The sequence below is a fragment of the Erpetoichthys calabaricus genome, chromosome 2 (assembly GCF_900747795.2).
Source record: "Erpetoichthys calabaricus chromosome 2, fErpCal1.3, whole genome shotgun sequence".
NCBI lineage: Eukaryota > Metazoa > Chordata > Cladistia > Polypteriformes > Polypteridae > Erpetoichthys > Erpetoichthys calabaricus.
This window is the reverse complement of record NC_041395.2, coordinates 261,933,814-261,959,424: the sequence shown is the minus strand read 5'-3', so window position 1 is coordinate 261,959,424 and position 25,611 is coordinate 261,933,814. Positions and strand designations below refer to the sequence as shown.

The 25,611-nt window shown below is 38.5% G+C and overlaps 1 protein-coding gene across 1 annotated transcript; it reads right to left on the bottom strand.

Annotated features, from left to right (window-relative positions):
• Positions 1-2,064: 2,064 nt before the first annotated feature.
• On the bottom strand, positions 2,065-24,278 carry LOC114646992 (interferon-induced protein with tetratricopeptide repeats 1-like). Its single transcript, XM_028795444.2, has 3 exons — positions 24,140-24,278; positions 11,756-11,833; positions 2,065-4,022 (listed from the first exon to the last, which is right to left on the bottom strand). The coding sequence occupies exons 2-3, from the start codon at positions 11,758-11,760 to the stop codon at positions 2,600-2,602; spliced, it is 1,428 nt and encodes a 475-aa protein (XP_028651277.1). The 5' UTR covers positions 11,761-11,833; positions 24,140-24,278; the 3' UTR covers positions 2,065-2,599.
• Between the last annotated feature and the right edge of the window lie 1,333 nt (positions 24,279-25,611).

The window sequence follows — 25,611 nt, the reverse complement described above, 5'->3', positions numbered from 1 at the left end:
GAACACAAGTTGGGGTCTCATCAACCGTGGCTGGGTGATCTGGGTGAGGGTGTATGATGTTGAAAGACCCAAAAGACACAATGACCCCAGGATACATCACTGATGATGTGTCCCAGCATACCCATCCATGAGAATCCATCTCAGAGTCACTCTAATGTTTGTGCAAGACTCATTTCTTGTTTTATTTATTAATCTTATTAAATATTTTTCTCACATTGTAAAACATGAATGATAAATGTCCAATATGTGAGTGAGCATAGGTGTGTATCCTGTGAATCTTTAGCAGTCCACTCAGGATTGGTGCTGCTCTTGAACCGAACACTCAAGCACCCTGCGACCCTGGAATTTGGGGCTAAAACATAGGATGAATGGGTATTTGATTATACAAAACCAACGACAGTTAGATAAGAGGCGGAAAGGCCAAATGATTAGCTAGCTCAGATGTCAATCAAAAGATGTCCGCTGAAGAAATGCTTATAAAAACAATTTACAAAGTAATCATTTGAACACTTACACTTCACGAGACTATCTCTGGATGTATGAGGATAGTGTGCAAACAGTCCCTTAGCAGTCATCCTTTAACTGATATTTGAGCAACGTTGTATGTTACCATTCCACTCCCTGGCTGACATTATACCAAATAAATAAATAATAACTTAATAAGAAATGGATTTGATACACAAGAAGAGAGAACTGGAAACAATGTGACTGAAACATGAGGGACAACCTTAAAATATGAAGTTGATATCTTAGTACAAGTAATGTGAGTGATTTCTGAAGAAGAATAGTTTGATAGATGAGTGGTGACTCTTGACAATAGTGTTGGGTGATATAGGATTTTAAAATAAACAAATAATCTAAGACAGACTGATTTGTTGCAACAGCAATATATGTAGAAATGCAGATGCCTGATGGTTGTGGTAGTGGGAAATTATGTTTTTACAACATACAACTTAATAAAGAAAAGTTTATAACATGAAATATGTAGCTTGATTTCCTTTGACACTGTTATTAGTGCACTGGTGATTACAGCTAAAATTAGTGATGAAAACTAAAATAATTTCCTTGGAAAGAAACACAGTCTCATCTGAAATGTATCTCTCATGTAGGTGCCTTTGTTCTGAAAATCATATAAAGATTTTTGCCCATTAAAGTGATTGTGTTGTTCAAATTTACGGCGCAGTGGGTAGCGCTGCTGCCTCGCAGTTGGGAGACCTGGGGACCCGGGTTCGCTTCCCGGGTCCTCCCTGCGTGGAGTTTGCATGTTCTCCCCGTGTCTGCGTGGGTTTCCTCCGGGCGCTCCGGTTTCCTCCCACAGTCCAAAGACATGCAGGTTAGGTGGATTGGCGATTCTAAATTGGCCCTAGTGTGTGCTTGGTGTGTGGGTGTGTTTGTGTGTGTCCTGCGGTGGGTTGGCACCCTGCCCAGGATTGTTTCCTGCCTTGTGCCCTGTGTTGGCTGGGATTGGCTACAACAGACCCCCGTGACCCTGTGTTCGGATTCAGCGGGTTGGAAAATGGATGGATGGATGCCCAGAAACCAAATTCTTAATTTCTGTGTGAATGCTTTTGAAATCACATCAATTACTTCTGTCCGGCACCTCCTGTCTCACAAGTTTGAGGAAATTCCCCCATATGAAATACCGTTTGACTCGTCTTGATGTCTAGTTGTGCAAGACATTGAGCTTTGTTTTTCCTCTCCCTATTTTTGGCCCTCTAGACCTGAAAAACTGTCATGTTTGGCCATTTTTAAACCATACTTTGTGCAGGAAATTACACTTTTAGATAAAAAGTAAACCAATAGATGTCTTCAGCAAAAATGATCAAAAGAACTTGACGTTGTTCATGACACATCAACTGACAAGGCGTAAATGTCACTCCTTTTCACAAAACCTCCAAACAATGGAGATCAGTAATATAAGCATGTGAAGTGTCATTTTATGCTATTTCGAGGTTTCTGATCACAAATATGATAATATTTTTGATACTTGACTCTTTACCTGTGGATGTAGACCTCTATGAGGCACTCTCAGAAGGTTATAAATTACAAATTTCAAATCTAAGTGGAGTATCTGTTTACACCAGGGCTTCTTAACCTATGTTGTGGTTAGGTCACGGTTTGCAGTCATTTGGACATGAGTTACTGTTGTATTTAATGGAAGTGAGTTGCGCAGGACATTGCTACAACAGTTGTGCTCAATTACCCCCATGGCGATCGCCTATGATTCTCCAAGAGGGAACAACGATTGGGTATGCAACAGGGCAAGACTGGGTCATGACATAAAAAAGTTTAAGAAATGTTGTTTTAAACTATTTCAATATCAGTAATTATGACTATGATGCTATTTTTGATTCTTTACTTGGTATCTAGTTATCTATGGATCTCTATCAGAGGGTCAAAAATGGCAAACCTCTATTACAATTCAGAATATTTAGACTTTAAACAAATGAAGCACATATTTTAATATTTTAAATATATGATACAACTATTCTTGGTTATTATGTACTGTTATGTAAATAAATCGTTACATTTCTTAGGAACACCCCCTGATTAGGGCAGATTACTCTAATTCAGACTTTTACAAACTTTGGTTTCCATTTCAGCTCACTGGATGGTGAAGGTCAGACAGTGCTTTCAAGTATTCTTCATTGCCCTTATCATAAAATAATGCTTTTTCGTAGAACTGAATTGCTTCTGTTTTGCTGTTGTTCATTTGATGTATGAACCCATGGAGAGCAAAGTGAAGCCCGTTTTCGGGATTCCCTCTCCCAAGTGTCTCCGCCACTTTCCTCAGAGAGCTAAAGCATTGTTTTCGTTTCTCAGAATCCGTTTCAATTTGTATTCCAGCTTTAAAATGTGCGACAGCAACATGAACTGATTTTAATCGGTAGAAGTACAACTTCCCCAGATTAAGGTGGATTTCTTGTTTTTCTTCATCTTGCAAATCAGGAATAGAAAATAACGAGGACATTATTTTTAAAGCTTTGCCAAAATTTTTTAAATCTGCGTAACATGTGGCTAGGTCAACTTGTGGCCAGATGTAAGAAGGCCTTTGTTGTGCCACTTGTTTTAGATGGTAAATTTCCATTTCAATCAGTTTTTTTATTTGTGGGTATTCACTTTTGTTCTTTGTCAGGCAGTTTGCGTCCCTCACTTTAGATTTATAATTTAGTGCAATCTGATAATGCAGTATACTGGTTGATGAGGTAAATGGTAATGCAGCTTGCAGGATCTGTAAGGACTTGTCAGCTTCTCCAAGCAATCGGAACACTTTGCCAACAAGCTGAGCCACTAAAGGGTTGTCGTGTGACATTTTAAGAGCTTGCTCTGCTAACTCTGTGGATTCTGTTTTTTGTTTCAGCACTAAGGCCAGAAGTGCCATTATCATGCTATTTTCTGGGTCAAGTTGTAGTGCACGTCTCAACTGGTTCACTGCTGCTGTTTCTTCATCAGTATTCTGTCTCGTTATGCCTCTCTCGGAGCGAGACAATGCAATTGCATAGCCAGTGTTCCACTCAGGCTCATCAGGCTCTTGCTCTAATGCCTTTTCAAAGCATGCATTTATTTCTTCATATTTTTTGTTCCAAGCCTTCAAGAAACACCATCCTTTTTCACCATATAAAGTAGGAATAAGAGCCGTGAGACGAGCTCTGTTAGGAAACATTTTGCATATAACTTCCACCTTCCTCAAGTAGCTCTGTGCTTTGGGGCCATCGCCCATATGGAAGTATAGCCAAGCAAAATTTCCATAAGTTACAATAATCAGCTTTTCAAAGTCCTCAGCATGATTGTCTCTTGCAGTTTTCTCAGCTTGCTCCAAAAATTTCAGGGCTCCTTCCGTGTCTTGCTGAAGGAATTTAACATATGCCAGATGATTATAAAAACCAATCTTGTATTTGCTGTAGCCAAACTTGATTTCATCAAGCAGCCTGTTTTCCAAATAGTCAAGATCATTTTCTTTCAGTTCCCATGTGAAATGGCACTCTAGCTGAAGTAGCTCAGATTCCAAAATGTTTTTTGATCTGAAAAAAAAAAAGATTAAGTGTGTAAAATGTCTGTCAAACAAGAACAGGTAATTTACTTGATCAAGCTCATTCTGCTAGATAATATGGAATTTTTACTTAATATATAATAATCTCCAACTTGCAGGGAAAACTCATAGGTTGGTGGCAGGATTGGCACTCCAGCCACTATGAAAAAACCTCACACTGTTCCATTCCATTTGAACTAGTGTGGTGCTGAGGTGTCATCCATTGTACTTCTGCATTTTGGTCCTAATTTGGGATCCTGAGGTGGTTTGTCGTGTGGTGAGTGCGGCAACATGATGTATCAGTGCATGCTCCCAACCTATCTCTCTCTCTTCTACAATCTATTACAAGCATATATGTATGAAACTATAACAGAAAGAATTATTAAACATATAGAAATATACTGAAAGTAACTCAAGTGTTAATTAAATGGAACATAAATCGTAAACGTGTGTGGTCTCTGCCTCATCCTAGAGAAGCCACCAACACAATTTTTGAAGGTTAGAATGAGGTCAGTGAGTAATGAACACCCCTCCAAAAAGTGGGGATAAACTGATGGGAAAGCTCATACATCCCTCCTATAAAGTGGTCCTAAGATCAATAGAACAATCCACAAAACATCTTTCTTAACAAATCAGTGTTCAAAGTAATGGGAAAATCGACAGAAATTACTGGTGGCATTAGCTGATTGGATGAGGTGATAAAGGACTGCATGTTAAGAGTCAGATGATGCGATGTATTAGATAAGGTGAATGTAATTAGAAAAATGTATAAAAGCAAATGAATTGCTTAATCAATTGCTCACTCTATCGATTGTGCATAACTTTGTGCAAATAAAAAATTGTTCTGTATTCTCATCTGGACTCAATAACTGCCATCTTTGAAGACAGAGAAAAGATTTTTCACGACACTAATGGCTATGTTGTCTCAATATATTATTCAAATAATGTTTAAAAGTTGTCATGGATTCCTTTCAACTGCATGATTCATTAGTTTATTCCATATTTCCCAAGCCGTTTGTGTGAAGAATTGCTTCCTTGCTTCTCTCTTAATTGCACTCCTATTCAATTTCTATTGGTCCTAGCTTACATAGTTTGCTGTTAACCTGAAAGAATTCTGTTTATCAGTGTTTTCAAAGCAGTTGTGAATGCTGAACACCTTCATTATGTCCCCTTCAATGGTACTGGCTAAAAAGCTATGTGTTAAATATTGAATGGGCTTTTCAGTGAAAGCATTAATCATAAGTCTAAGTGTACTGTACAGGTAGTGTGATCTTATACTTAAAGAAAAATGCTTATCACCAGAATGCTCTGGGTTCAGAACTCACTAATCTGACTTTGAGAAAGTCACTTCATTTGTAGCCATCTTACTCTTTGCAGCATGGCAGCACTGATGAACATTGTAAGCAATTTCTTTTGACATTTTCTGAAAGCTTTCTGTTTTTATTGAAGCTTAATGAACAGGTCATTGCTGTAGCGGGTAGCCCATGTAGCCTGTAAAACCAGCATACAAAAATGACATTGTTAGGTTATCATGTAGGGCAATGGAAAAATAAAGTAAATATCTTGATGATTAAAACATACCAACCAGGTTCAGACCAGTTGTATTCTCACAGGTGTTCTCATTAAAATAATTATGTAATTGACTTCTCAACATGCAGTCATAGATAGAACAAATGAGCACACTAAGTTGCTCATTATAACATTACCATAACTTAACAGATGGACAGAGAAAAGTGACTTTTGTCAGGTTGTCTCATGAGTTTCATCATGGAACTTAGCGAAAGTGCTAAATAAGCTGACAACTCTTAAATGTGTGAGAGAAATGTGATTTTGGTATGAAAACCAGATGAAAAGACATCTAGAAGCACCTTGGAACTGCTATGTTTCAGCGTGGATATTTTCCCTTACCTCAAGAATTCTTTTGGTTATTTAATTTGTGTTTGTCTTCATATTATGTTATCAATTCTGTTTTTGGTTTTGTTCTATCTGTATGTTGTTTGTTTACTGAGGTGTTATTTACTAATGCTTTTTCGATGTTGTACTATGTCAGGGGTGGGCAGATTCAGTCCTGGAGGGCCGCAGTGGTTGCAGATTTTTGTTCCAACCCAGTTGCTTAATTAAAAACCAATCCTTGTCAATTATTTAATAGCATGGCATGCTAGTGCTTTAACTCTGCCATGTCAGGTCATTCTCATATCCTAGATTTATTTTCCTTTCTAAGGATATCATCCAAATGATTTGAAGACTAACACAGATGAGTAATTCTCAGTGCTTCACTTTTTTTCTCTTCACTGTCCTTTAAAGTATTTAATTAAACCCAACAGTGCGTGATAAATATACACAGGTGTAAATGAAAACAAGCTAAATGGAGAAATGCTGGTTTCTTTTGTCATTTGCATGTTATTGCTAATTAGGAGCAATTAAAAACCAAGAATACAGCTGTTTAAGACTAAAATAAGCAATAAGGGTTCAAAATCTTAACGAACGAGACAACTAAAGTGAAGGAGAAGTGTTACTTGAGCAATAAATGCTTGTTATTAAGCAACTGGGTTGGAACAAAAACCTGCAGCCACTGCGGCCCTCCAGGACTGAATCTGCCCACCCCTGTACTATGTTAGGATTATATTTATTCATTTCTCTTGTTCTGTCTCCTGTGTGTGGAGTCCATGGAATTAGGGCCACCAAATTATGAACCTGTGTTACTAGACCCACAGCATTTAACTTACCCCTAAAATTATCTTTAGTATTTTAGACTATGTGTGCCAGTGCTTGCCTTTATGGCATTGTCTCCTACCCTAACCCTAACCGTAACACTAATAGTTTATAGTTCCAATCTACTACATTCTGGACATTTTGGCAATGAAAGTCTTAGCCTCCATTTTTTGGAGCCTTTATTTGAGTTTGGGTCTAGGTTGACTAGGATTTGGTCAATGAAGTTTCCCAGATCTTGATAGTGTGTCCATCTGGCTTGGTGTTGTTTTCAGGCCTCCAATCTTTTCTGAATTTTGTTGTTGCAGGAATTACAACAGAAGTGAAAGTGTAAACTCTTCGATGAAAAATTTGCCTCACAGTAGTACCTGTGGATTATTTAAGGGACTTGTTGTCAATGCCCAGGTGCAGTGGCGTTAACATTTTGTTGTGTTTTTCTGCTCCCCTCATTCTTAGGTTCAGTGTTCTTTTAAGCATTTAGTTTTGGATTTTTTTCAGCTTTGTATGTTATGGCTTTGTTCTTAGGATTTTTGACTTTCAAATTTTAGATTGTGGGCTTGGTAATTGTTGGTTTGATGTTGTGGCACGCGGCTGGGGGTCGTACCCAGCCGGGACGCCCAGGGGACCAGAGAAGGGCTTGTGCCTCCTCCAGACCACGAGGGGGCGACCGCCCTGGTTGCTTTGGGGGCCACGGCTACAGAGCTGGGAAGCTCAACCCTGTAGGGGCCCGTGGTCACCGCCAGGGGGCGCCCCGATGCCTTGGGAGCCCTGGACCTCAGCACTTCCGCCACACCGAGAATTGCTTGGGGGAAGAGGATCGGAGACACCCGGAGTCCTTCCGGGTGCGCAGCCGGCACTTCCGCCATACAGGGGAGTGTCGATGGAGGAGTGTCGGGAAGCACATGGAGACCATCCGGGTGTGTATAACCCTCTGTCTCATTCGTTTCCTGAGGTGGTTGTAGTAAATGGATTGTGACACCCAACCTGACACAGACAGACGTTAGAGGCACACTTTCAAAAGCAGACTTGATTTTATTTTGTATCTTCACTTCTGGGCATGTCTTCCCCATTCCCACAAGTACACAACACTGTCTCCGCACAATCACAACCCATTCCTTTTCTTTTCTTTTTCTCCTCCACTCGTCCTCAGCAAACTTTGTCTCCCTCCTCCTGACTCTGGCTCCTGGAGTGGTGGCTGCTGGCGCCTTTTATAGCCCACCCGGAAGTCCTCCAGGTGTTTGATGGCCTATTTCTGGCAGCACTTCCAGGTGTGATAGAAGAGCTGCTTTCCAAGTCTTAGCAGCAGCTGCAGCACCCCCTGGTGGCTCCCATGGACCCCAACAGGGCAGCACCAAACTCCAACTGCCATGAAGCCCTGTGGGAGACCTAGGCACCGCTGCAACCCAGGGGGACTGCCATCTAGCATTCTGAGCAGAGGTACTGTCCTGACAAGGCTTGCTCCCCTTGTCCTCCCAGAGAAGACACGTCCTGGCCGCACAAGGACACTGGCCAACCATGATAGGGTACAAGATTACAGCACTTATAGATTCCAGCAGGAACATTTCCATTGTTGCTCGCCATTACGTGCATCCATGACAATGAGCAAAGGGAGTGACTAGTCTCACCTGTATTCATGGAGAAACTCAATAGTACAAGTCTGCCATCTGTGTCATTACCGACCAGGGGATAACCCAGAATCTGAGGGTGGCTGTTATGCACAAGCCACTCTCTCCTATGATACTTGGGCAAGACTGGTCAAACATAAAAAGTGGAATGACACGGACCACCCCAAGTAAAGGTCTGGGCCTGATTATAGATGGAGAATCAATGTCGCAATGTGCCCCCACACCACATCACCACCAAGAACCAGTCACGATCATGTTTCGACTCGGTACTACGCAAGCAAGGTGATGTCATCTTGCACCGACATCTCTACGCAGACTGATGGTGAGGCGTCTTGTGATATCACTCTGCCCACTGAGATCGCTCCAGATCCATTCACTACTTTACACATTCACTTTAGACAAACTCCAGCCTCATTCAAAAGAGAAGAGTGGAATAATAATTCCCTAGAATGCAGTTATTCTGATTGATGGCCAAAGCATGTCCTATCCCATGCCATGGGGCCCCACTTTGTGGTTAATAATGATCTATTATATCATGTAGCAGAGTATAAGGGTGAGGTAAGATCATTGTTGCTAGTCCCGTGAGACTTCTGGTGGCAGGTTTGCAAGCTAGCCCATGCCCACCTCCTCGGTGCCCATCTGAACCCTAGAGCAGATTAAATTCCAATTTTATTGGCCGGGCGTAAATGATGTGGTTCACCACTTTTGTGCTTCCTGTCCAGAACGTCAACTGCAATAGATTCCTAAGAAGGGCCATGATCCTCTCTTGTCTGTACCGCTCAATGACATCCCGTTTCAGCGAATAGAAGTTGATATTGTAGGACCGCTAGAGCCTTCTCCACATGTTCACAAATATATTTTAGTAATTGTAGACTATGCTACGTGGTACCTTTGGCAATTCCCCTGAGACTTGTCAATTCCAAATATATTGCACAGGAATTGGTAGGGGTCTTTGTGCATTTCGATATCTCAAAAGAAGTCCTTATGGACCAAGGGACACCCTTCACCTTGGAAATTTTCAGTGAAGTTGCTAAGTCACTCTGCATTAAGCACTTAAAAACCTCAGTATACTATCATCAAACTGATGGTTTAGTGAAACAGTTTGATCAAACATTCAGACAAATGCTTCGCAAGGTGGTCAGCATGCATGGGAAGTACTGAGATCATCTACTCCTTCTCATACTTTTTGCTTATTAGGATGTCCAACAAGCCTACACAGGTTTCCCTCCATTTGAGTTACTATATGGACCAAACATCAGTGGCTATTGAACATTTTAAAAGAAGAACTTCTAACCTGCCTTTTTAAAGTAAAATTCTAAAAATCCAGTTTTTCAGCAGTTAAATGATTACTTGTACAAATATTCTATTCTTGATATGTTTTAGTAAGGTTTTAGTATAAAACATAGCAGTGTTAATTTTGACAATACATTTTGATTTAGTTTTAGTCCTAATCTTCTGACTAAATTGCATTTTAATTTCAGTCACATTTTAGTCATTTAATTATTGTATAGTTTTAGTCAACAGAAAATTAATTAATTTTAGTTGAGAAAAGTACATTGGTTTTAATCGACTAAAAGTAAAAGAAAATTAGACAAAAAGTCAGATGGATAACTGGATAACTGGCTTAAAATATGAATATGCACAGAATATATTGTATGTCTAAATTGTTATACCAACATTTACACTAGAGAGCCAAACCACATGGTAATTATTGAACATGAAATGAAGAATAGGTGTAGAAAGGATTTACTCCAAAAGCTCTTGGTCAGATAATGACAGCTCTAGTCTGTCATCACAGTTTTCGGGCCTTTAACATGCTTTAGTCGTGCTGCTATAAAATTTTACCAGAAAAGGTTGGACCAAGCCACAAACATTTCATTTCAGCACTGGGTTTATAAAGAATGAGATCATCATGGACTATCTGATTTACCTGACCATGTGCACATTTTAAATTTATTCTCTGATATTTTTTCTCCAGCAACTGAAAACTACTACTTAAAATAATACTAAAAATAAAAATACAAACATTTTTATATCTGTACTGTTGAATTAGTGAATTCCAAAAAAAATTAGGATACTTACATTTAAACATACCCTTAAAAGCTGTTATTGTAACAAATACATTTAAAATCTGTTTTGTGAGAGAATCACTCAGTTAGGTTTGCCACTTTTGCTTTTGTAAGATTTATATTTACACAAGTAGCTTGTTAAAAAACTCACTAAAGAGTAACCCTCTGTGGATCCATCATCATGTTCTCTGGAGTGATTATTTATTTAAAACTTGCCACAGAACCCTTATTACAACCTATTAATACAATTTATTTAGATAGTTCCTCCTTTTTTTATCAGTTACCTGTTTATGAAGACTTTTAACAAAATTTTCCTAAGTATGTAATCATAGGATGATAATACCCCAACAATAGTTAATTAATATTTACAACACTCAAGAGACTATTTTAGTTTAGCAAATGGATATACTGGCCTTTATAATAAAACTATCAGTTTGTACAGGAAATATTTGAATAGTACCTGTCTATAAAAATAGCATGGATAATGGGGCTACAACACAGACATCAGGATGAGAGACAACATGGAAAGCAATCAATAAATGGAAGTCTTGAACAGAACTGAAATGGTGATTCCAGTTAATATGCTATTATAGTGACTGAGCTATTAATCAACAGGTAAGTTTTTTTGTTCTAAGCTAAACAAAAGTAAGTAGTCATAGAATGGTGTATTAACATTAGCTTAAAATCATACCATGGTGCATTTTTAGAACATTATAGAACCTTCATTTAGAACAGGCCATTCATCCCAAAAAAAGCTCACCAGTCCTATCCAATTAATTCTTCTAAAATAAGATAAAATTCAGTTTTGTTGCTCCCTCAAGTCTTACTGTCTACCACAGTACTTGGTAGCTTATTCCAAGTGTCTATGGTACTCTGTGTCAAGAAAAATTTTATAATGTGTACCCTTAATAAGTTTCCAACTGTGTCCCCACGTTCTTGATGAACTCATTTTAAAATAACAGTCTCGATCCACTGTACTAATTCCCTTTGTTTGCTGGTCTCCAAGGCCACCTGGATTTGGACATTATGCAGTACTGTCTGTTCACAGTTCATTTCCTTATATTAGAGACCATACGTGCTGTGCTTTGGATACCCCAATTATGTGAGGTGCCAAAGTCTAATAGAAAAGCATTAAAAAGTCAATCTGTTTTATAATTTGCTATGACATAATCAAGATGTTTACTGCCATTACAATATTTTAACTTTATGATAATTAAGATATGCTTGCTTAATATTAATACAACATTTAGAAACACAAAATTATTTTGGCTTATATGTTTAATATAAAAAAGGAAATGAATATGGGTTCATGAGATACTCACTCCATATTATCTGTTATTCCGACAACCACTGTCTGAAGTCTAAAAGATCTGCTGTACAAAGCACCCGGTCTTCAGCTTCTAGGTAATGAAAACAAAAGTGCCATTTACTCTAAACATGCTGGCAAAGAGCAGGGAAATATTTTCATTTCAAATAGTCACGTGATTTCAGGATTTTTCTTTCTTGACATACATTGTGCCACTCCAGTTTTTCTAGTTGGATATGACTGTAACAAATATATATAATTGTGTTTTGAACAGCCCATAATTATAAACTTGACTAACCAGTAAAAAAAAGCACATGGATAAATAAATGTATGTTTATTTTGGCATGTTATTTATATTAAAAATACAAAGTTATTTTATTGAAATACCTGTTTAACAATTTACAAAACTTTCACACATATAAATGTAGTATTCATGTGTGTACTTCTGGGCATTGTGCAAGTAGCAGCCTTTTACAGAAGCTCTGCATTTCTATTTATGTATTTATTTAAAGAGCTTTTGTGAAAAGCCAAATTTCTACCAGAGGACAAATAAAGTTCTATCTATCTATCTATCTATCTATCTATCTATCTATCTATCTATCTATCTATCTATCTATCTATCTATCTATCTATCTATCTATCTATCTATCTATCTATCTATCTATCTATCTATCTATCTATCTATCTCACACTGAATAACAAAACAGATTATGCAAAAGATTTAGTAAACAGTAAAGTTTTGTGTCTGTTTTTAGACACGCTGGCTTCTCTGGTAATGACTTGGCTTCTGTGAGCTTCTAAAGAAGAGTATTCCATAGGGCCGGAGCTAAGGTCCTATCACACATTGTACTCTTCGTAGTCCTAGGAATTGTAAGTAGAAGACTGATTTGAGATGTTCAGAGTTGGTGTAATATGTTCCCAGGGCTTGGTGTAACTCAGAACCCTAGCTTTAGAGTCCTGAACATGCTTGTTTTAGTTGTCTTAATGGCACCATGGAATGAACCCTTCTATTCTGATGTTTTTGATGTTTGGAAATGTCCAAATAAGAATTGACAGCATTATCTGCACTGCGATAACACTCTTAAAAATAAAGGTGTCTGGGTGGTTCTTCAGAGCGATGCCCAAAAGTCCCATCCACGTGAAGGTTCCAGAAAGAACCTTTTATTTATTAAAATCCATAACAGTACAGTAAATAACCATGAATAGATGGTAAGAGTTTTGTGAATGGCTTGTGATTTTAAAAGGACTCTTGCTACATACAATAGCACAGGCTAATTCAAGTTTTCTTAACCTGTTAGTGTTCTGCTTGGTATCCTACCATACATTAGAGATTTCAGGTAGTTTCTACATATTAGAATGTTTTTAAAGCACAAACAACCAACTTCATATGCAAAGAACCCATCCTAGAATGAAATGGTGCTTTGTCAAGCAATGGTTTTAAGAGGAACCACACAAACCAATGAAGAACCATAAGATGCCATTAAAGAACCAGTATTTTGTAGAGAGCACTTACAGAATACTTCATACACAGTACAGCTATCCAGTTTGCCAAGGGAGTAACATGGGTACTAGTGGCAAAGCATGAAATATGAATTGGGGGGGTTGGGATTGTTGGAGGGCCCTTGCCTGCATATGCACACATAGCACAAGACGCACAAAGATTCCAAGGATTTACCATGTGATTGATAAGAGCTCTTATAATATCAGGGGTAAGTGGCTGATTTTGGAACCAGTGCAGATTGGCGGTAGCTTTTGTGAGTGTTAATCCTGAACAAGGAGGGTGCTAAATTAGCATTGTTAGCACTGCTAAATTGTGATGGGCCACTGACATAATCTTAATCTGTATCTCATTATTATAGTGGTATAATTCTCATCCACATCTGTTTCACTGTTTTCAGTGTCACTTTCTCAGTCTTTATTGTCATCATTTTTTTTTTATATTTTAATGGATTTTAATTAGAAACATAATATTCTATACAGTCAGGACAAATTTAACAAATCAAAGCCTCACCCAAGAGAAAGAGAGAGAAGCCAGCAACCACAGCTAGTCTATGAAAGGAGCAAGAAAAGAAGGGTATCCTTTTCCCCGAAATGGAAGCTTATTCTAAAATGTTATTGATTAGATCCTACCGTATTTTTAAAAAGTTTTCAACAAATCCTCTAAGTAAAATTAGATTATTTCCAATTTCAAGTAGTGTAGAATATCTGTTTCCAACTGACTTAAGAGTGGTGGGGTGGGATTCTTCCAATTGAGCAACATAAGTGTAGGTGCTAGTAGTGTAGTAAAGGCAATAACAGTTTGTTTGTTCTTCTCCACTTTAAGGCCGTCAGGGAGTACACTAAACACAGCTGTTAATGGATTAGGAGTCATTGTGACACCAAGGCTGTCTGATAGGCATGCAAAGATTTTTGTCTAAAATGTTGTTAATTTGTATTCGCCCAGAACATGTGGCCCAGTGAGGCTGGAGCGCGATTGCAGTGTTCATAGGTTGAATCTTGCTCTGGAAACATTTTGGACAATTTTAAATGAAATAACTTTTCGAAAAAGGATTTTAAGTTGAATGACTGAATGCTTTGCACATACAGAGCTTGAGTGTATTCTGTGCATGGTTGCCTTTCGCTCCTTTTCTGAAATATTGAGCGATAGATCCTTTCCCCAATGTACTCTGCAGTCTTTGAAAGGAAGACACTTTAAAATATTTTTATAAATTGTAGAGATGCTCTCTATGATTGTTATCTTCATGATCAATAATTCATCTGGAATCGAACAAGGTGGGAAGTGAGGAAAATCTAGCTTGAAAGTAGTGGAGGAATTGTGTTGATGAGAACTTGTATTTGAAGCTTAATTGTTCAAAGAATGCAAAGACATTATCTATGTACAGGCCTCTACTTTTTTTAATCCCAGACATTTTCAAGACATTGAATAGTGTATATGTTTGAGAGGGTGGAAAAAGGTGGTTGTCATGTAGAGGTACAACAGATAAAAGCTTTTCTGCCTTAAAGTGCTTACTACATTAGTTCCATATTTTGAGAGAATGAAGGGTAATTGGAGTTTTAGTGTAACAATGGTAGTTTGTACTAACTGGGGCACAGAGCAGGGAATATAAAGAAGTACTACAAGATTTTATTTCTATTGCAGATCAGGCTTGTGGATATTCATCAATTTCTGTCAATGTCCAGCGGCCTCATGTATAATCGATGCATACACACAAAAATGTTGCGTAAGAACGTTTCCACATTCAAATTGCGATGTATAAAAGCTAAACTTGGCATAAAGCCACGCACATTTCCACGGTCACTCATACCCTGTTGTACGCAAGTTCTCTGCTCGGTTTTACAGACTGGTGGCACCCAGCGTCAAAGCAGTGCTACTGTTCCTGTGTGGTTATCCTTTTTTTTTTAGATCCACATCCCTGACGCAGCTTTATAAATACACTGAAATTAACCGCATATTGTTTATTAGTTTAATGCATCTGATTGTAATTAACCTGTAACAATATAATGGTCCACAGAATGGTCAAACTATTCCAAATACCATAACTGCTTTAGCGTTGTTACGCTCACTGTACCTTCTTCTTCTTCTTCTTCTTTCAGCTGCTCCCATTAGGGGTTGCCACATTGGATCATCTTTTTCCATATTACTTTCACTGCACCACTCAGAGTATTTATATCACTGTATCTGAGTGTGAATCACAGCTGTACAGCAGGTGATCAGAAAGAGAATTATCAGTATACAGCATCAAGCACATGCTGCCTCAGCCATTCGCTATTTGAACTTCGCCCATACGGCAAACGCTTCAGAGTCTTTCCTGTACTGACCTCGCGGTTCACAAACAGTTTCATCCCAAGAACTCTAAACGCACTCAATCAGTCCATCAAGTGCTCCTTGTAGAACTGTTTGTACTTATAAATACAATTACCTCACTGTAAACTTGCGATACAGTTATAATATTGCACAACCTGAGCCACTTTATAAAGCACATATTTACATATGATGACGCTATCATTTTTAAGATGAAATGCGGCAAAATATGTTTATTATATTGTACAGATAAAACTTTAACTTTAACTACATGGTGTCACAGCGCTAGCAAGGATCTGGCACTCCGTTCACAGATTGTTCCTGCCTCGCGCTGTATTCTTGCTGTGGCTGGCGCGACACTGGAAGGATAGATGGATAGAATAATTAAACATGTACTATGAAGATATTTCAATGTTCCTTAAAAGTTTTGAAGAATTGCCGTTCTAAGCTTACAGATGACTCAATGGCTATTACAGAGCTGATTGTGTGGCGATTGGGTATAGAAAGAAAAGTAAGGATGGGAATTGGGGGTTAGTACATTTGAAAGAGACAGTACTTCTGTAATAAAGTATTACATCAAAGGTCACGCATGGTGCAGCAAGCATCTTGCGTGAGACATGAACAATCACTGCGCCAATGTGTTCCCATGTTTAATAACATGCTTGAACTCCTATCATCATGAAAATGATAGTATTTTAATTATTCAGAGAGCTGTAATATTACGAATGTAATGGATTCTATGTCCTGTCAGAGGAAGAGAAAGCCCGGAAGCACATAATGATTCACACACATAGAGCACATAGAAGATCAAATACAAAACAAAGCATTTAACGTGTTACTTTAGTTACGATGGGATTTGAGAAACTAGCAAATTAAACGATTTTAAGATGAAGTATATGATGTTCTACTTTAATGACAAAATAAACTATGTGATTAAAGTGGAAATTTCGAGATTAAAGTTGACATTTCGTGCTTTTTTCACACTGTGTGCCTTTAGTTGTCTCTGTACCCTAATAAGCTTTCATATGACACTCAGACGGTGGGCTACGACTCGCCTTTTCATGGAGACTTTGATAGGTGACAACTTCTTTTTTATTTCGGGGAGTGTGCGACTTTGTGAACTTGAGCTTTCGAGTTTCTCTGACACTCTATGTCACTTGATCAACTTCCTTTTGTTGTTTATACCACTGTTTAAACCAGTGGTTCTCAATCTGTGGGGCGGGCCCCCCTAGGGGGGCACGAAGTAACAAAAAGGGGGGCGCGAAGACGTGAAAAAAAGAAAACAAGAATAGAAAATATGAAAAATACATCTATTGAAACCGAAACCAATTAACTTAAACTACATTCTGATACTAGACAAATAAATATAGAGTTAGATAAATGTCGATAAAAGTTAAGTAGGTATAATAAAATATGTATCTATGATATATCATTAATTAAAAAAGAACAAATTGGTATTAGTGGGCTCCTTTCAAAAACACGTTAGGGGGGCGCGATTAAAACTGTTATGAAAACTTGGGTCTCAAATACTTAAAGGTTGAGAAATGCTGGTTTAAACCAACAAATAGTACGTTTTCTTTGCCTCTACTTGGTATTTGCTGAAATTCTATTTTCCCTCGTACTTTTGCCATTGTCTTTTCACAGAACGCTGAGCTTAAGGGCTATTTATATTGATTTGCATATTCAAAGAGGTATAATTCTGGGAGGAGTTGGGGCGGGACAGCAGACGCGTGCACGTGCGTTAATTTTCACGCTGACAGGGATTTATGTAGCGGAAGAACATGGAAGTTGGTGTTTGCACAGATTTATGCATCTGGATTTTTTGTGCATAACCACATTTCTGGTTTTGTGCTTACGTCATGTTATGGTGCGAATTCTACGCACGACATTATGCATGAGGCCCCAGGTCTTTATAGCTTGTATATTTGCCGTCCAGTAATAAAATTGAAACTTGGCAGTACCATGCCCCCTTCTGCTTTAGGTCGTTATAGAATCACCCTTTGGATGCGTGGATGTTTTGAATTCCAAATAAATGAAGTTATGATTGTGTCTAATTTCTTAAAAAATTATGTTAATGTATATGGGGATGCTTTGAAATAGAAAGAGAAGCTTGGGAAGGATGGTAATCTTAAAAATATTGATTCTCCCTGCTAACGTAAGGTGGAAGGTAGACCAACTAGTCACGTCTTGTTTAATTTTTTCCAGAAAGAAAAATTATGTTGAAAAAGAGCTTTATATTTACGTGTAATAGTTACTCCTAGATATTTAAACTGATCTGCTAAGATAAATGGGAAGGGGTCCAGTTTGATATTACGTGCTAGAGAATTCTATGGAAAGAGCACACTTTTATTCAAATTGATTTTAAGTCCAGATATCTTTAAAAAATCTGCTAATGCTTTTAGGACTGCTCTCATAGAATTTTGTGGGTCTCATATATACAGTAGCATATTATCTAAATATAGTGATATTTTCTGTTCAAGTCCTTCTCTGAAAATCCCCTTTATCTCTGATGTGTTTTGAAAGTATACAGCCAACAGTACAATAGCAATTGCAAAGAGCAAAGGTGATAAGAGGCATCCTTGTCGAGTATCATGTTCTAGTTTGAAGTTATAGGAAATAATGTTAATACAAACTGAATCTTCTGGACTAGTATAAAGTAATTTGATCCATGTACATATGTTTGGGCTGAACTCAAAATTTGTGCAATGTGATGAATAGAATAGTCACATTCAACCCTATCAAATGCTTTTTCTGCATCTAAAGATAATAAGATCTCTGGCTGTTAGATATAATGGGTGAATATATTATATTAAACAAACATTGAAGGTTAGAGTTAAGTACCTGCCTTTAATAAATCCTGTTTTGGTCTTGTGATATTACAGAAGGAAGCACTTTCTCGATCCTTCTGGCTAGAACTTTGGAGAATATCTTAACATCGTTATTCAGAAGAGAGATTGATCTGTATGATGCACATTTTAGTAGGTCCTTGTTCTTCTTAGGAAAGATAATAGTTAATGCTTGGCAAAAATAATTTTTTCGTCTTTAGCGTCTGTAAATGTTGCTAATAATGGTGTAGCTCAGCATTTCTCAACCTTTAAGTATTTGCAACCCGAGTTTTCGTAACAGTTTTAATCGCCTCTCCCTAACGTTTTTTTGAAAGGAGACCACTAATACCAATTTTTTCTTTTTAAATGAATGATATATCATAGATGCATATTTTATTTTACCTACTTAACTTTTATCGACATTTATCTAACTCTATATTTATTTTTCTAGATAGATAGATAGATAGATAGATAGATAGATAGATAGATAGATAGATAGATAGATAGATAGATAGATAGATAGATAGATAGATAGATAGATAGATAGATAGATAGATAGATAGATAGATAGATAGATAGATAGATAGATACTTTATTAATCCCAAGGGGAAATTCACATACTCCAGCAGCAGCATACTGATACAAAAACAATATTAAATTAAAGAGTAATAAAAATGTAGGTAAAAACAGACAATAACTTTGAATAATGTTAACGCTTCCCCCCCGGGTGGAATTGAAGAGTCGCATAGTGTGGGGGAGGAACGATCTCCTCAGTCTGTCAGTGGAGCAGGACAGTGACAGCAGTCTGTCGCTGAAGCTGCTCCTCTGTCTGGAGGTGATACTGTTTAGTGGATGCAGTGGATTCTCCATAATTGATAGGAGCCTGCTGAGAGCCCGTCGCTCTGCCACAGATGTTAACCTGTCCAGCTCCATGCCTACAATATAGCCTGCCTTCCTCACCAGTTTGTCCAGGCATGAGGCGTCCTTCTTCTTTATGCTGCCTTCCCAGCACACCACCGCGTAGAAGAGGGCACTCGCCACAACCGTCTAATAGAACATCTGCAGCATCTTATTGCAGATGTTGAAGGACGCCAGTCTTCTAAGGAAGTATAGCCGGCTCTGTCCTCTCTTGCACAGAGAATCAGTTTTGGCAGTCCAGCCCAATTTATCATCCAGCTGCACTCCCAGGTATTTATCGGTCTGTACCCTCTGCACACAGTTTCCTCTGATAATCATGGGGTCCAGGATGGGAATGGGGAATGGTTCTAGTATCAGAATGTAGTTTGTTAATTTGTTTTGGTTTCAATAGATGTATTTTTCATATTTTCGATTCTTGTTTTCTTTTTTTCACATCTTTGTGTCCCCCTTTTTGTTACTTCACGCGCCCCTAGGGGGGCCCACCCCACAGATTGAAAACCACTGGTGTAGCTAACAAGCTGCTTTCTCACTTTGAAGTGAGTTAATAGCATATAGTAATTCTGAAAGTGTCAGAGGATTACCAGTTCTGCAGCACTAAGAGTGTCTAGCTGTGGTATCTCTAAAGAATCAAGAAACTCATTAGATGGTGTCTTATCTTCTTTTAACTGAATAGACTATGAGGACTTATAGTACTCTCTAAATGTGTCAGTTATATTTTTATGGTCAATAATTTTATCTCCATCTGTGCTGTTAATTGCTGTTATTTAATTATGGACATCCTGCTTGTGGATTTGTTGGACTTATATCTTATTGACCTTTTCTCCATGTTTATAATAATGATGTTGCGATTTAAAGATAAGCTCTTCCGGTTCTTTAGTAGTCAAGAGGTTAAATTGTTATTACAAAAGCTGTCTTTTCCTACAGAGTGCCTCATTTGGAGACATGGCATATTTTTGTGAGAAAGATATGAAACAATCTGTCCTCTTAAAAATGCCTTCACAGTTTCCCAGAATATACCTGCTGAGACCTCTGAGGATGCATTTGTCTCAAGAAAATAATCAATTTGCTTGGATATAAATTCTGTACAGTTCTCATCTGCTAATGACAGGGGGTTAAGACACCAGCTACAATATGAGTATGTAGAAGGCAGTAATTTAAGCTCCATGATCAGAGGGGCATTGTCAGAAATAACGATAGTGTCATATTTACAAGATTTGATAGTGGGCAAAAAATGTATGTCTATGAGGAAATAATCAATTATTGAGTAACAATGATGTATGGGTGAGAAGAAGGAGTTTGCTGGATTTCAAACTCAGCTTCCGTAATCATCAGCATTAAGTGCATAGATATTAATCAAAATCACTTTAATATCACATAAATCGCCCGTCACCATGACATATCACCCTTCAGAATCAGATATTGCATCTGACACTACAAATGGGATAGTTCTGTGTATTAGGATTCCCACACCACTGGTTTTCTTTGTATAGCTAGAGTGAAAAATTTGGCCAGACCACTCTCTTTGCAAATAAAACTGATCCTTGCTTAATAAGTGAGTCTCCTGTAAAAATATTATCTTGGCATTTAAACTTGTTAACTGTGAGATTACTTTCTTTCTCTTTAATTCATAATTGAGACCCTTGAAATTCCAGCTCACAAAGTTTACTATTTGGTCATGGAAATATTTCTCCAGAACTTTTGTAGAAATTTTGTAGTCTTAAATTAAGGTAGTACATTGTACATATGATAACTTTGACATAGATTTTGTATTATCGCCAAGTGATACAACTATGTGTATTGTTATGTTGTCACTAATGGTTATTGGGGTATAAGGGATAAAATAGAAATAGCATTGCTCTCTTTCTCTCCTCCCCCTTGCTCCCCGCTCCCATTTGTCGTCATCATTTGAGACCCACTGACAGAAGAAGCTCCAAACCAGACCTGACCTGCTAACGATTCCCTGACTTTGGCATCTTATGTTTTGTGATTGCATCACTGCATGCTGTTTTTGGTTAAAATTTCAGTTTGTTATTAAACTAGGTGACCTGGTTGGTTTGCCAACATTTATCCAGTCCAGTTGTCATTCCTTGCATGACCACAGTGGATATACATAAGCAATAGAATTCTTGAAAACCGGGGAGAAGAGGAATGATATGACATTTTGATTTAATATATACTGCAGTGTATTACAGTCTCATTGCGAACGACAGTGATCCAAGGTCACAGATCCTGCTGTTTTTCATGGTCAAACAGTGTGTGCTTATTCAAACAGAGTGTAATTTTGTGTTGATAGCCACTCCTGCACTCTGTCTCCTGTAGTCCACTTGTGTGACATTGGCATGTGGAATGTGTTTTGCTGACAGCGGTGGTCGCAGGTTTAGTTCTTCTTTTGGGTCTGACAGTGTGTATCAATGTGTTTTGCACTGAAATTTGAATGTTGAACTTGAGCTGTGTTGTTCCCACACCACTGTTTTGTTTTTGTGCCTGACAAGGGGTGTCCATGTGCATCTGCATGAGCATGCAACTGTTTAGCCTTTCATTTCCTGTCAGGTGAAGTGCACTGTCATGTCCTCTCTGATCCTGAATAGGACAAAATCAAATTTAAAGGCCATCGTAGGCTGGATGTCCAAATCATGCATTATACTACCTATAACATAGCATAAGCTGTCGAATGAGAACAAGATCAAGCTTCAAAGGCCAGGGATGTGTGAGTTTGTGTGTGACAGACTGACAACCCTTAGCATTTTATGTGTATGCAAGATGTTCACAGAACATGAGAGTCTTCAAATGCTTCTTAAACACATTGAGAGAGTCAGCAGTTCATGTAGAGGTGGGCAGCTCATTCCACCAGCTAAATGCTACAAATAAAAAGAGTCAGGATTGAGATTTGATGCCATGTAGAGGTGGCATCACCAGATGGCATTCATCATCAGACCTGAGTGGGTGAAAAGTAACATAGGACCTCACAAATATCTCCAAGGTGCTGATCAATTGAATGCTCTGTAAACAAGATTCAAGTATTGGAACTTAAAGCATGCTACTACAGAAGGGCCAGCTTAGCAACCTGAAAAGAGAACACTGAACACAAGATGTCATCTTCAATAAAGAGCTGCAGTAGTGAAGTTGTGAAAAAGACCAATGTCTGGGCCTGAAATTGTGCTGAATTCTCTGTCAGATATAGACTGATCTTGTGGATGTTATACAGAAAGAATTTGCATTAACAAGAGATAGCTCTAATATGTTCAGTGAAGGATAGCTGGTCATTAATCATCAGTCCAAAGTTGTGTTATAACTTGGTAGATGTTAGTGATAATGAGCAGAACATTAAAGAGATAACATTCTCATTTGACTGGCTGAGTTGGAGATGGTGCTCCTTTATCCAAATTAAGATATCAGTGACGCAAGTCAATATTTGCGCTGTAACCGTGTACAACAGATACAGCCAAGGCCTGAAGTGGGCCAGTACACACAATATAAAGTACTGGCACTTTTCCATTTTTTGCAGGTGCATACCAGCAGCCTTTGATGTGTGCCAGCAATGTTTCATAGTGTACTGACACGCATTGTGGATATCTTGGCCATAACCTCTGAAATCCCACCATTCTTATTCAATAATTTGTTTCAACTACCAGTTATTTCCATACTGCAAATTTTCAAACTATCAATAAACATTCCGTAAGTGTGGTGTGGACTTCTTTTATTGGGAAAAAAAATTATAATAGAGGGCCAAAAACAGTTGTTTTTATAATACAGTAACTATTTGGCTTATTTGTTCGCTATAAGCAAAACGCCTAATATAGAGTAATTGAGAAAAAACAGAAAATGATATGCTACTACACATGGTGCGAATAGGACGAGTTTCAAACTGGCTGTTTACTGAAGAAGACAAGCTGTTCTGAGGGCCTTCACGTGCTTCAGCTCTGTGACAGTAGACAGATTAGCTGAGCTTCATTTAACTGTCAGGTGTTGAGTATTTACTCCCTAATAGCCACCATATGAACGTAACCTGATTTAGATGATCACAAATCACATGTCCATTATCGTAACTCCTGTAACTATTTGATAATGTTCATTTTGGAATGCTTGATTAGCATCTGCTAGTATGTCAAAGTTGGTGTATCCACATCATACCCGTAAAGCGATTACACTGACAGGTCACCCGGCCTGCGCGCATCACTTTCGTTGTAGTATGGAGTTTGATCGCCGGTCTCACATAGCACTGCTGTTTGTTCCTCGCCACCTCTAAATCTGTTTTAATGAACCCGATCACAAGTCATTTTACAACCTTTTTTATTCGATCGCGCGTGAGAGGCATGTATCATGTGCTAGGCTTGTTCTGATGGGCTGGTAATTGTGTGATTTGTTGAATGCTAGTTATGCCACATTCGTAACTTTGTATGAATTTATTTTTTACTATTTTATTGTTTTAATGTTCCGTGTTAATCCTCAACTCTGCTGTAAATGAAACACCCTAATGCTTAATTTCAGCGTGAACACCACTGCGAGCACAAATTCACCCATAATGCACAGCGTTTCTTGTTGTTAGATCAGTCCCGTGTCGGGTCACATTCATATCTCATTCGAATCGCTTAAGGGTTCTCATAGTACCGCACCGAGACCACTCTTTCCTAAGGGTCTCAGTCCGAACGGTTAAGAAAGGTCTAGCTACGTTGTGGCTGGGTTGGTCTGCAACTGAGTGCCACTGGAGTGTTCACATCTACCTAAACGAACCCACCAGAGTTCGGAAAAAAAACGCCCCAAAAGAACGAGACATGAAGGTGCCGTAAAGTTCGCCCGAGGGTCACTTAGCAATAAGCCACTCGAGAACTTTCCGATGGAGGATGGCAGGACATACCTTTCTGAGGCGCTCAACTCTTAATTAAAGTCCGTATCAGTGACTGGTAAGCAGCTGCGAACTTGTTGCTCTTAGCCTGGCAGGTTCCCACCTGGGAGTGCAGTTCGGTCAGGTCCAAGCGCACATTCCTACAGTAACGGCTCAATCATTTGGTATGAACGACAACTGCCTTTATAATGTGGAATATAGGCTACGAATGACTACAAGTATGTATTTTTAATTCATTGTTAGTTTCGTTTTTTCCTAATGAGCAGTCTCCAGTAAACCCCCCTCCCATGACCTCATTCCACAGCCAGGTTATGGGCGATTCCCCAGTGTGTTTGGGTTGACTCCACAAGGTGCAGAGAGCCGTGTCATGAGAAGGATGAGGTCCGACTACAGCACTTCAGTTTTTAGTTCCTACGATTTCACGCCAGCACATTTCAGAAAAACGAAACTTAACTGGCTGAGTTTCAGCACAGACCTAACAGCCTTGGTTTCGTTTCTGACCCACCTTAGCTTGAAATCCCGTCGATGACCGTTTAGAAGGTCACTCCTGAAACCAGAAGGGCGAGGGAGCGAAAAAACACTCCAGCGGGACGATGTGAACTCCCGTGTGTGATTATTCTGTTATACGCAAGCGAAGTAGGGCATAAAGTTTATAGTTAAACCACAATGAAAAATGCTGTCGGGTATACCTTCCTTTTACTATTAAAAAATAATAAAAAAAGATTCTTGTTTTTGGAAATGGTTACATTTACAGTGTGAAACGCGGGGATATTTACATGCTTTAAATTCCTTATTTTTTTATCAAGGAATCGTCGTCTTTTGTATTGTATTTTACAATGCTACACACTTTAAGTCACCAAACATTTATTGACACTAAGTATAGGGTGGTCCAGTTCCAATTATGCAATTTTCATTACGCTATAACTTATTAAGTTTATTACATAGAGAATTCACAGCACCTGCCCTGCACAGAGATTTCACTTAAAATTCTTTTTGTTGCCAATAGATGGCAGAACCTGCCCTGCATTCCAAAATGGCGGGGAGACAGTTGTCAGTCGAACAGTTCCATAATTAGATCTGGACCACCCTGTACAAAGTGGTAAAAGGCATAGTAAGCAATTCAGTGCGCTTGATCATTTATATATTTACTTACAGAGTGGCGTGATGGCCGTGTTGTTAGTGTTTCTCAGTGTATCAGAGTCCCGTCTTTGTGGATTTTGCATGTTCTCCCTGTGCCTCAGTAGCTTTTGGATTTCCAAAGTTATATCATCCATTAATTTAGAACAAGCTGGCTTTAGACCAAAATAATGAGGGGGACAGGCATGATGTGCAAATGTCCAAAAATCTGACAATTAACAGTATACTCAATGGCATGTGTGTGGAGAGCAGGAGCGGGCTTAGCCTGGCCAAATGACCGCCTGGAGCCAGGCCTCATTTAGGAAAATTTTGGAAGGATGCGTAGATGAATGGAATTGATTATACAA